The following is a 13,528-nucleotide window of genomic DNA, read 5'->3' as shown; positions in this document are numbered from 1 at the left end:
TGAACATTTGGGCGGCGTTATGCAAATCTTCCCACATAGTGAGGTAGATATGTGGGGGCATGTTATATTATATAACCTAATGAATTACATATTCCTTTACAGAACAACTTACAGAAATCAACGATCAGTCAGTTTTAGACATTTTTTGGATGTGATACTTTTTATTCACTGTAACAAGTCAAGGACAGATAATGTACATTTCTGGTAGAATGACCCAGGGGCGTAACAGTTCCGTCACACGCTTGAGGTATTCGGCCAATCACAATGCACTGGATAGCTGGCCAATCAGAGCACACCTCGCTTTTCAGACCGATGAGCTTTGTAAAAATCGACGTGTTTCAGAAAGGCGGGGCATAGAGGAGAAACAATAATGTACAGTATGTGGAAAATAATGTGGGGTGTTTTTTTTTTACCTTAATAAACACATTTCATTACACCAAATACACAAAATTATGTTCTTTTTAGCAGCATCATATGACCCCTTCAAGAAAACACTGCCGTAAAATAGTCCTCTTTTTTCAGACATATCTCACCTGTATACATTTTGGAGAGGTCGAGCAACTGTCCTCCCCTCTCTCTGTCAGTGACGCAACAGCCTGCCTTTCCTACAGACCAGTTAAAATTTAGGACATTAATTAAAGTACTAAAATATAAGTATGATGAGTTAAGTATTCAGCGGTGCCACCACGTAGACACGCCCCTGTCTATTATCACTTTATTATTATTATTGTAAATATTATTATTTATTATGAATATTAATATTATGTATTTATTTATTGTAACATTTCATATTTATTCTTAGCATCTTACATCAGCAAGAGAGTAAGAGCCAACCTGTGAAGTAATAATTAAACCTCCCTGTAGAGAAAAAATATTTTGTTTAGGTACAAAGGTAGGCTAAGGTTGTTTGAAAACAATTTTTATTTATGTAATTCTGTTTGGTGATATTTGGGTTGGAGAAAATACACACAGATTTAAAATGGTTAATTGATTTACCAGGTGATTTTTAAAATGTATTCCTGCCATTAGTTCTTCAGCTAATGTTTAACAGAGAATGTTACAGAATACCAGAAGTTTACAAAATGCAAGAAAAGGGGTTATCTTTACAATTTCCACATTCGATTTGATTTGTAAGAGTTTAAAAGTAAACAGTAAACTTTATTTCTTGACTATACAAATGAAATCAGGAGACAGAGGAGAATTTCTCAGGTGACAGCTTTTCACAAGTTACTTGCAAAACTTTTGTCTAATTTAATTATATTTTGTTTTATGTAAGGTTCTAGAAATTAAAATATTAAACTGAAAATCCTGAAACCTGACATAAAAATTCAGACTCGACAGTGGCTGTTTTATAGTTTACATTTAAAAATTGTCAATAGACTGATCATAGACTATGTTCAGCAATGTTATAAATGTTTTGCTTAGAGTATGTTGTGATTAAAATGTCTTTATAAGGATGCATGGCCATTGTGAGATTTTTACACAGAAATGTATTTGACTGTTGTAGGTAAAAGTTATGAAAAATAGGGTGACATTTGTTGTCAGACCACAAATTGTTGTCTACATGAAATTGTAAAGAGTAAAACAAATGATTTTGTCTTGGTAATATAAAATAAGAGAAAAGTGTTTAGTTTCAGTAGTACCCGAATAAAGTACAAATTCCTCAAATTAATACTTATATATTGGTTCAACTGCTCAAGTGTTTTAAACCCCTGTAGCTTTTACAGTGAATCATAAACTGCAGTTAATGTAGAGGCCACTATGTGTTACTCTTGTTCCACTAGCTGTATTAAAGGCGTGTCTCTCCTCCTCCTCCTAATCATGACCAGCCCCCCTCTCTCTCTTTGCTCTCTCTGATTCTCTCACCCTCTCCTTCATGTATCTCTTGTATTACACCTCTTCACTATAGAACGTCGGGTTCAGATGTGAAAACACATCTAGCCATTTATGGAATATTGTATGCGGATTTGGACTGGCTTTGAGGATTTTTGACGGATGCAAAACTTCCATGCTTTTGGATTATTGTCGCTATGGGTTTGTCCTGAGGATTGAAAAGGGATCTTTGGCGGTTTTCTTTTGTCTTTGGTAGACCGAAACGGATCCTTTACTCAACTGAAATTAAACTCTTTCATCCATTTTTGATACCAATTTTCGGAATTATTGTGGAGAAAAAATAAGCAAACATGTTTATATCTACACAGAGGCATTTATTAGCCTGTTTCTCATTTGCTTTGACCTGTCATTTCTTGGAGGCTGTAACCGGACAGATCTCATACAGTGTATCGGAGGAGGTGATACAGGGAACCACAGTTGGTAATATAGCTAAAGACATTAACCTTTCAGTAAAAAATCTGCAATCCAGGGGCTTTCGCATCGTGTCAGGTTCTAAAAAGCAGTATTTTAGTGTAAATATTGAGACGGGCTCTTTGCAGGTGAGAGAAAGGATCGATCGAGAGGAGCTTTGCGCAGGCCTAATCTCGTGCTCCGTTAATCTGGAAGCCGTAGTGAACGATCCACTACAACTATACCGGGTAAGAATAAACATTCTTGATATTAATGACAACTCTCCAGTGTTTCCTATGAGCTCTGTAGTGATTAATGTTAGTGAAAGCACCGCGCCCGGTGTGCGCTTTCCACTAGAAAGCGCGCATGACGCAGACATTGGAGTGAATTCAGTAAAAACCTATAAGCTTACATCTAATGATTATCTCACTTTAGATGTACAAACTCATAGTGATAAGACGATCTCGGCTGAGTTAGTGCTTCAGAAGGCTTTGGACAGAGAGAAGACTCCGCGACTCGAGTTCACAGTGACTGCGGTTGATGGCGGATCGCCTGCCAGGACTGGTACCATAATGATCGAATTTAATGTGATCGATACAAACGACAACGCTCCAGTTTTTAATAAACCATTATATAAAGTCTCCATAGCCGAGCACGCGCCAATTGGCACCACAGTAACCAGACTACAAGCTCGCGATCTAGATGAAGGATTGAATGCGGAGATAGTTTACTCCTTTATAAATCGAACACCCCAGAATATTTTGGAGAAGTTCGAAATTGACGCGCAAAGTGGAGATGTCAGAATTAAGGGTGATATTGATTATGAGGAGAACGCCGCTTTTGAAATTAGAGTTCAAGCCACCGATAAAGGTCAAGTGACTATGTCAGGTCATACTAAGCTTTTAATAGAGGTGCTAGACATTAATGATAACCCTCCAGATGTGAGTGTAACATCACTTCTTAGCCCAGTAGAGGAAAATGCTGGAAAGGGAACAGTAATTGCCCTGATGACGGTATCAGATCCAGACTCGGGTAAAAACGGAGCAGTGCGCGTTCGCCTTGCCAACTCAAATCCATTTAAATTACAGTCAGCCTTTCAGAACTACTATTCATTGGTTTTAGATGGCGTGCTGGATCGGGAAAACGTCACTGAGTATAACATTACAGTCATTGCTGAAGACGAAGGGTCACCGCCAATGTCCAGAGCTAAAGTAATACAAGTGCAGGTCTCTGATGTGAATGACAATGCGCCTCGCTTCCCAAATTCTGTAGTTTATGCATATCTGCGCGAAAACAGCAAAGTGGGGTCCATTATATCCACAGTGACGGCCTCTGACGCGGACATCATGGAGAATGCATATATAACATACTCTTTACTGCAAACCTCTGTCACTGGTACACCTGTTGCAGCGCTCCTTAAAGTAAACTCATTGACAGGAGAAATCGAGAGCATGCAGTCGTTTAACTATGAGGAAATCAAAACGTTTGAGTTTAAAGTTGAGGCCACAGACTCTGGTGTTCCTCCGCTCAGCAGTACCGTGTCTGTCAATGTTTTTATCCTGGATGAGAATGACAACAGTCCCGGGATTCTCGCGCCCTATTCCGAGCTCGGCTCCGTTAACACCGAGAACGTTCCCTATTCTGCTGATGCGGGCTACTTTGTGGCCAAGATCAGGGCTGTAGATGCAGATTCTGGTTACAATGCGCTGCTGTCTTACCACATCTCTGAACCCAAAGGAAACAATCTGTTCCGAATCGGAACCAGCAGCGGGGAGATCAGGACTAAGAGGAGAATGAGTGACAATGACCTGAAAACTCACCCGTTGGTCATTTTGGTTTGTGATAACGGAGAGCCCTCACTGTCAGCGACTGTGTCTATTGATGTTGTGGTTGTTGAAAGCGCAGGTGACCTCAAGACTCCATTCAGACACGCGCCGATAAAGGAGGAGAGTTTCTCGGATTTAAATCTGTATTTGCTGATCGCCATTGTGTGCGTGTCCGTCATCTTTTTCCTGAGTCTCATCAGTTTGATAGCTGTAAAATGCCACAGGACAGACAGCAGTTTGGGCAGGTACAGCGCCCCGATGATCACCACTCACCCTGACGGGAGCTGGTCTTACTCCAAATCTACTCAGCAGTATGACGTGTGTTTTAGCTCCGACACACTGAAGAGTGACGTAGTGGTTTTCCCTGCGCCATTTCCTCCTGCAGATGCAGAACTAATCAGTATTAATGGAGGAGACACTTTTACCAGAACACAAACACTTCCTAATAAAGAAAAGGTAAGAGATTAAATTATTTTAAGTGCGATTATTTGTTTTCGTTTTGTAAAATTAGTGTGACTTCTGGTGTTTCTCCTGACCTATTTTTTATTTTTCTTGCTGAAGTAAACAGACGTATTGCAATTGCTTAATATATTATTATTTCTATACATAAAAACAACTTTTAGCGCTTTTGTGGAGCTGTCCGTGGTTCTGAACTGGTCGTGGTCTTTTTGATGAACATCGCTGCAACTACTTATGTTTCTCCTGTAATGCTAAATGTGTTTATTTATTGTGCTAAATGTGAAATGATAGCTATACTGTACGAATGAATAATTGTAATGCGCATAGTTTTAAATTATTTTATGATAGTACGTATATATTTATTAATTTAATAATTTAGTTATACAAAGTCATCCTTGCAGTAATCTAAGGGAGTTGAATATTAGAACTGCATGTTTCTCATAGAGAAATCTAGTTAAGTCTTAAAAGTATATCTTGAGATGAAAGATGAATAAAGAATATGCTAATGCATGTTAGTTTCTGTTTTGATGACGAAAATGTCCCCATATCCTCTCATATATTTAACACACCGAAGAATCTAAATATTTACCTATAGAATTAGTAAAAAAAAAAAAAAAGACAAATAACTGCAATTCGGTATGATGAACTGTTTGTGATATTATTAAGGTTTTTGGTGGATATTAAGTCATAAATCCGCGTGGTGTCACTATAGCCCGTTGAATCTCGAACTGTGTACCGTGTCTGGAAGCCCCTCCCGGTTTTAGTGGGGAGGAGATTTCACAGGGCTTTGTTTCATGCAGACTGGACGTATAAGAGAGTGTCCGAAGGCCTCGTGTTTTCTCGTCCCTAAAATGGAATATTGTCTAATATTTCTTTATTCGCATTGATGAACTCGGAATACCGTCTGTTATTTCGTGGATCGTTTCACGGGATTCATTGGATGTAATTATGTTCTCGCCGTCCAGAAGGAAATCTATTGTGGCCTGTATTGTGCTCGTTGTTTTAGAGTGTTGTTGGGACGCGGTGTCAGGGCAGCTCTCTTATTCTGTTTCAGAGGAGGTGAATCCGGGAACATCAGTGGGAAATATCGCTAAGGATCTAAACCTTAATGTTCAGGAACTGGAGTCGCGCATGTTTCAGATTGTCACGGGATCCAAGAAAAAATATTTCGAGGTAAATCTAAAAACTGGATTTCTTTATGTGAGCGAAAGCATAGACCGAGAGGAGCTTTGTGCCAAAGCACCTAAGTGTACTCTCAGTGTAGAAGCGGTTATCAACAATCCACTGAAGCTTTATCAAATAGAAATCAATATTCTGGATGTTAACGACAATTCTCCGTCTTTTAGTGAGAAATCACAAACCCTAGATATTGCGGAGAACACACTGCCTGGTGTTAGATTCCCTCTCCATCACGCTACAGACGCAGATGTTGGGAAAAATTCAATAAATACTTACAAACTTAGCTCGAACGAGTATTTTTCTTTAGCTGTGCACAAAGGAGGAGATCAGAGTGTGTCTGCTGAGTTAGTGCTGCAGAAAGCTTTAGATCGAGAGAAACAGCCTGTGATCCAGCTCACATTGACCGCTGTAGACGGAGGAACACCCTCTAAGACAGGCACATCTCTTATGATAATTAAAGTTTTAGATATTAATGATAATGCTCCTGCTTTCAGTAAGCCCTTGTATAAAACAACCGTTTTTGAAAATGTGGCTATTGGAACGACAATTGCTGTGCTAAATGCCACAGACTTTGATGAGGGTAGTAATAGTGATATTGTTTATTCTATAATTAAAAGAGATCAAAATAAAATTCTACAGATTTTTGATATTGACCCGAATGCTGGTGTTATCACAGTTAAAGGCAATATAGATTTCGAGGAGAACAATGCATTTGAGATCCGCGCACAGGCCAGTGATAAAGGACAGCCTCCGATGTCCACGCACTGCAAAGTCCTGGTGGAGGTGCTGGATATTAATGACAATCAGCCAGAGATAACCGTGACGTCACTCCTCAGTACAGTGAAAGAGGACGCCAGTATTGGCACTGCTATCGCTCTCGTGTCAGTGATTGACAGGGACGACGGCAAAAACGGTATGGTTAATTGCTTTGTGTCAAAAAAAGTGTTTTTTAAACTTGAGACGAATTACAAAAATTATTATTCTCTAGTGGTGTGAAGAGTGACGTAGTGGTTTTCCCTGCGCCATTTCCGCCTGCAGATGCAGAACTGATCAGTATTAATGGAGGAGACACATTTACCAGAACACAAACCCTTCCTAATAAAGAAAAGGTAAGAGATTAAAGGATTTTAATTGCGATTATTTGTTTTCGTTTTGTAAAATTAGTGTGACTTCTGGTGTTTCCTCTCATTGACCTCTTTTTATTGGCAGACAATTACACGTTTCTGAGACTTAAAATGTTGAAAGTGGCTACACTTTTTTTTTGCTGAAGTAAACAGACTTATTGCAATTGCTTATTATATTATTATTGCTATACATAAAAACAACTTTTAGCGCTTTTGTGGAGCTGTCCGTGGTCTTTTTGATGAACATCGCTGCAACTACTTATGTTTCTCCTGTAATGCTAAATGTGTTTATTTATTTATTGTGCTAAATGTGAAATGATAGCTATACTGTACGAATGAATAATTGTAATGCGCATAGTTTTAAATTATTTTATGATAGTACGTATATATTTATTAATTTAATAATTTAGTTATACAAAGTCATCCTTGCAGTAATCTAAGGGAGTTGAATATTAGAACTGCATGTTTCTCATAGAGAAATCTAGTTAAGTCTTAAAAGTATATCTTGAGATGAAAGATGAATAAAGAATATGCTAATGCATGTTAGTTTCTGTTTTGATGACGAAAATGTCCCCATATCCTCTCATATATTTAACACACCGAAGAATCTAAATATTTACCTATAGAATTAGTAAAAAAAAAAAAAAAGAAAAATAACTGCAATTCGGTATGATGAACTGTTTATGTGTGATATTATCACGTTTTTTTATGGAAATTTATTCATAAATCCGCGTGGTGTCACTATAGCCCGTTGAATCTCGAACTGTGTACCGTGTCTGGAAGCCCCTCCCGGTTTTAGTGGGGAGGAGATTTCACAGGGCTTTGTTTCATGCAGACTGGACGTATAAGAGAGTGTCCGAAGGCCTCGTGTTTTCTCGTCCCTAAAATGGAATATGGTCTAATATTTCTTTATTCGCATTGATGAACTCGGAATACCGTCTGTTATTTCGTGGATCGTTTCACGGGATTCATTGGATGTAATTATGTTTTCGCCGTCCAGAAGGAAATCTATTGTGGCCTGTATTGTGCTCGTTGTTTTAGAGTGTTGTTGGGACGCGGTGTCAGGGCAGCTCTCTTATTCTGTTTCAGAGGAGGTGAATCCGGGAACATCAGTGGGAAATATCGCTAAGGATCTAAACCTTAATGTTCAGGAACTGGAGTCGCGCATGTTTCAGATTGTCACGGGATCCAAGAAAAAATATTTCGAGGTAAATCTAAAAACTGGATTTCTTTATGTGAGCGAAAGCATAGACCGAGAGGAGCTTTGTGCCAAAGCACCTAAGTGTACTCTCAGTGTAGAAGCGGTTATCAACAATCCACTGAAGCTTTATCAAATAGAAATCAATATTCTGGATGTTAACGACAATTCTCCGTCTTTTAGTGAGAAATCACAAACGTTAGACATTGCTGAAAGCACCCTGTCTGGTGTTAGATTCTCTCTCCATCACGCTACAGACGCAGATGTTGGGAAAAATTCAATAAATACTTACAAACTTAGCTCGAACGAGTATTTTTCTTTAGCTGTGCACAAAGGAGGAGATCAGAGTGTGTCTGCTGAGTTAGTGCTGCAGAAAGCTTTAGATCGAGAGAAACAGCCTGTGATCCAGCTCACATTGACCGCTGTAGACGGAGGAACACCCTCTAAGACAGGCACATCTCTTATGATAATTAAAGTTTTAGATATTAATGATAATACTCCCGTTTTTAGCAAGCCGTTGTATAAAACGACTGTTTTTGAAAATGTGGCTATTGGAACGACAATTGCTGTGCTAAATGCCACAGACTTCGATGAGGGTAGTAATAGTGATATTGTTTATTCTATAATTAAAAGAGATCAAAATAAAGTTCTACAGATTTTTGATATTGACCCGAATGCTGGTGTTATCACAGTTAAAGGCAATATAGATTTCGAGGAGAACAATGCATTTGAGATCCGCGCACAGGCCAGTGATAAAGGACAGCCTCCGATGTCCACGCACTGCAAAGTCCTGGTGGTATTTTAATTAAAAGCGAGTAAAACGCTATTTTGTTTGCTGTGGTTTAGAGCTGTTGTTTCTTTTTCTTACACACACACACACACACACACACACACATATACACACACGCTCACTGAGGGAAAAAATAAGTATGAACCATTGCCCTTTTCTCCTTAAAAAAACTATTTCTGTTGCCTATAGGTTTAAAATGCATTTTTTCGTCTTTGGCACTGACGCATTCTGTCCATGGTGCTGAAAACGCTAACGTCTAAATACATTTAAAACCTTTTTTATATTGTTGGCAATTACTTTCTTTGATTCTAATTTACATTTCAAAATGAGCTACATCTTTTAATTTTCATTTGGTGTGTGCCCCTTTCTTGTCCCCCTAAAAGTTTGTACTGTCCATGGTGCTGATAGCGTTGACCATGAATAACATTTCGATAATGCATTTTACACCGACTGCTTGATTTATTTGATAGTGTTAATTGTTTGCTTTTGTTCAGTAATTTTGTTTTGCGTGTTTTTAAATGCAGTATGTAAAGTACATGAGCGATTGTGTTTATGGGCTTTTTAAAACTCGGGTCACACTGATTTTCCCATGAATAAATATTAGTTTAGTAATCAAATATAAATTATTAATTTTAAATTATTTTACAATTATTTATTGTTTTCTTCTCCCTCCAGTTTACTGGTTTATTCTTTCTGCATTTGGACGTTTGAGTGTTAAAAAAAAGTTCATTGCACTTCAAATATATTCAATATATAATTTTCTATTCCGTACTACCTATGTATATCCAGAAGGTGTCATCAGCGACCTGCGCTAAAATGGTCTTATTTTTTTTATTCTCTGCTAGACTCCTCCCAGTTTTGGGGCAGGGCGTTTGGGCTGGAGCAGTGCTTTGTTCTTGAAAAGCCACAATAGAGATTTTCTGATTCGCAGAGCAGACCGTAGTTTATTTTACTACAACGGTGTATGTATGTTTTTAGTTTTTCTGTGGATGTGACGCTGACGGATCATGGCGAATTCACTAAAGGAACGAAATATTTTGTGGATATTTGTGACTGTATTTTATCTCCTTTCGAATATATCTTCCGGGCAGATTGTGTATTCTGTATTGGAGGAGGCCAGTCCGGGGACTACAGTTGGCAATATAGTAAAAGATTTAAACCTTAATTTGCAAGAACTGGAAAACCGTGGATTTCAGATTGCTTCTGGGCCCAACAAGAGGTATTTTGATGTAAATATGAAAACGGGAATACTTCACATTAAAGACAAAGTAGAGAGAGAGGAGCTATGTGAACGTAGCTTAAGATGTACTTTAGAATTGGAAGCCATTGTTAATATGCCATTAAACATGTATCGATTTGAAGTAAATGTATTGGATATAAACGACAATTCTCCTACATTTCACTCTTCATCTTTACAATTAAATGTATCTGAAGCGGCATTTATAGGGGAAAGGTATGCATTACCAAATGCGTTTGACGCGGATGTGGGCAGTAATTCGGTAAAGAGCTACAAACTGAGTCAAAACGAACATTTTTCTCTCGATGTTCAGAGCGGAGGAGAGCAAAGTGTGTCTGCTGAATTGGTGCTGCAGAAAGCTTTAGATCGAGAAAAACAGCCGGTGATCCAGCTCACATTGACCGCTGTAGACGGAGGAAAACCTCCAAGATCAGGAGCAATAAATATAATTGTTAATATCATAGATGTGAACGATAATATTCCTGTTTTCACAAAGTCACTTTACAAAGCGCGAATTCCAGAAAATGCTTCCACTGGAACTTCCGTCATCACTGTAAACGCGAGAGATGCAGACGTTGGTCTAAACGGAGAAATTGCCTATTCCTTTATTAAACATGTTAATGATAGAAATATCGAGTCATTCGCAATCAATCAAATATCTGGTGAAATAACAGTTCATGGTAAATTAGACCACGAGTCAAACAATGCTATAGAAATTCGGGTTCAAGCGAGAGACAAAGGCTCGACACCAAGAGTAGCTCATTGTAAAGTATTGGTCGAAATATTGGACGTTAACGACAATATTCCTGAAATATCTGTAACTTCTCTTGTTAATGTTGTGAAGGAGGGTTCACCAAAGGGGACAATGGTCGGTCTAATTACAGTAAAAGATGATGATTCTGGCGAAAATGGATCTGTAAAACTGAAAATAACTGACCCCCTTCCGTTTCTATTACAAAACACTTATAAGAATAAATATTCTCTGGTTGTAGACGGTCCTTTAGACAGAGAGAGCCAATCAGAGTATAACGTGACTATCACAGCTTCTGATGAAGGCACTCCGCCTCTCTCTAGCACCAGTGTCATTACTGTACACGTTTCTGATGTGAATGACAACGCGCCGCGCTTTCCAGAGCCCGTCATTAATGTTTATGTGAAAGAGAACAGTCAGATTGGAGCTGTTATTCATACTGTATCTGCTTTTGATCCTGATGTAGGTGATAATGCTCGGATAACATATTATTTACTAGAAAGCTCGAAAAGCGGCCCAGTAACATCCATGATCAACATAAACTCTGACAGTGGAGATATACGCAGTTTACAGTCGTTTAACTATGAAGAGATAAAAACGTTTGTGATCCGGGAACCACAGTGGGAAATATAGCGAAGGATTTGAACCTAAATCTTCAAGAATTAGAGCATCGTAGGTTCCAGATCGTTTCAGGCCCAAACAAAAGGTATGTCAGTGTTAATTTAAAAAGTGGTGTTCTTCTCGTCAAAGAGAGAATAGACAGGGAACGGTTATGCGGAAGGAGCAGCAAATGCTCTCTGGAATTAGAAGCTATTGTTAACTCTCCCTTAAACATGTATCGACTTGAGGTGAATGTTGTAGACATAAACGATAATATTCCTACTTTTAAGTCACCAAAGACAGAGTTAAATATCGCAGAATCAGCCTTCCCGGGTGAGAGATTTACATTACCAAGTGCGTTTGACGCGGACGTGGGCAGTAATTCGGTGAAGAGCTACAAGCTGAGTCCGAATGAACATTTTTCTCTGGATGTTCAAAGCGGAGGAGAACAGAGTGTGTCGGCTGAATTAGTGCTGCAAAAAGCTTTAGACCGAGAGAAACAGCCTGTTATTCAGCTCATATTGACCGCTGTAGACGGAGGAAAACCTCCAAAATCCGGAACAACACAAATTATTATTAATGTGGAGGATGCAAACGATAATATCCCTGTATTTAGTAAATCTCTTTACAAAACAAGAATTATGGAAAATGCGCACCCTGGCACTTCTGTTGTCACTGTCCATGCTAGTGACGCTGACGAGGGTTTGAATGGAGAAATAGTTTATTCATTTATACGCAGTGATGACGATGACAATATTGCCAACGCTTTTACTATTGATTCTGTCAGTGGCATAATTTCTATTAAAGGGAATATTGATTACGAAGCAAGGAATGCCGTAGAAATTCGTGTCCAAGCAAAAGATAAAGGCCCGAAACCTAGGGCTGCTCATTGTAAAGTATTAGTTGAAATTGTTGATGTTAATGATAATGTACCTGCCATTTCCGTAACATCTCTTGCTGAAACAGTGAGAGAGGACGCTGCTGCTGGTACAATGGTGGGATTGATCACCGTGAAAGACGAAGACGCGGGAAAAAACGGTGCCGTTGTAATTAAGATACAGTATTCTGCACCCTTTCGTATACAGAATACTTATAAGAATAAATATTCTCTGGTTGTAGACGGTCCGTTGGACAGAGAGCGCGCGTCTGAGTATAACGTGACTATCACAGCTACTGATGAAGGCACTCCGCCTCTCTCTAGCACCAGTGTCATTACTGTACACGTTTCTGATGTGAATGACAACGCGCCGCGCTTTCCAGAGCCCGTCATTAATGTTTATGTGAAAGAGAACAGTCAGATTGGAGCTGTTATTCATACTGTATCTGCTTTTGATCCTGATGTAGGTGATAATGCTCGGATAACATATTATTTACTAGAAAGCTCGAAAAGCGGCCCAGTAACATCCATGATCAACATAAACTCTGACAGTGGAGATATACATAGTTTACAGTCTTTTAACTATGAGGAGATAAAAAAGTTTGAGTTTAAAGTTCAGGCCACAGACTCTGGTGTTCCTCCGCTCAGCAGTAACGTGACTGTCAATGTTTTTATCCTGGATGAGAATGACAACAGTCCCGGGATTCTCGCGCCCTATTCCGAGCTCGGTTCCGTTAACACGGAGAACATCCCCTATTCTGCTGATGCGGGCTACTTTGTGGCCAAGATCAGGGCTGTAGATGCAGATTCTGGTTACAATGCGCTGCTGTCTTACCACATCTCTGAACCCAAAGGAAACAATCTGTTCCGAATCGGAACCAGCAGCGGGGAGATCAGGACTAAGAGGAGAATGAGTGACAATGACCTGAAAACTCACCCGCTGGTCATTTTGGTTTGTGATAACGGAGAGCCCTCACTGTCAGCGACTGTGTCTATTGATGTTGTGGTTGTTGAAAGCGCAGGTGACGACAAGACCACATTCAGACACGCGCCGATAAAAGAGGAGAGTTTCTCGGATTTAAATCTGTATTTGCTGATCGCCATTGTGTGCGTGTCCGTCATCTTTTTACTGAGTCTCATCAGTTTGATGGCTGTGAAATGCCACAGGACAGACAGGAGTTTGGGCAGGTACAGCGCCCCGATG

The 13,528-nt window shown here is 39.3% G+C and overlaps 2 protein-coding genes across 2 annotated transcripts; both read left to right on the top strand.

Annotated features, from left to right (window-relative positions):
* Window positions 1–5,271: 5,271 nt before the first annotated feature.
* Window positions 5,272–6,743, top strand: LOC107588386 (protocadherin alpha-8-like). The gene has a single exon (XM_016276460.1). The coding sequence runs from the start codon at window positions 5,517–5,519 to the stop codon at window positions 6,741–6,743; it is 1,227 nt and encodes a 408-aa protein (XP_016131946.1). The 5' UTR covers window positions 5,272–5,516.
* Window positions 6,744–7,613: 870 nt separating this feature from the next.
* On the top strand, window positions 7,614–8,874 carry LOC107588384 (protocadherin alpha-8-like). Its single transcript, XM_016276459.1, has one exon. It carries the CDS (start codon window positions 7,855–7,857, stop codon window positions 8,872–8,874), a length of 1,020 nt encoding a protein of 339 aa, XP_016131945.1. The 5' UTR covers window positions 7,614–7,854.
* Window positions 8,875–13,528: the final 4,654 nt, after the last annotated feature.

The sequence above is a fragment of the Sinocyclocheilus grahami genome, unplaced genomic scaffold (assembly GCF_001515645.1).
Source record: "Sinocyclocheilus grahami isolate Dianchi unplaced genomic scaffold, SAMN03320097.WGS_v1.1 scaffold102.1, whole genome shotgun sequence".
NCBI classification, from domain to species: domain Eukaryota; kingdom Metazoa; phylum Chordata; class Actinopteri; order Cypriniformes; family Cyprinidae; genus Sinocyclocheilus; species Sinocyclocheilus grahami.
The sequence above is the reverse complement of the archived record's forward strand: the minus strand, read 5'-3'. Positions and strand labels throughout refer to the sequence as shown.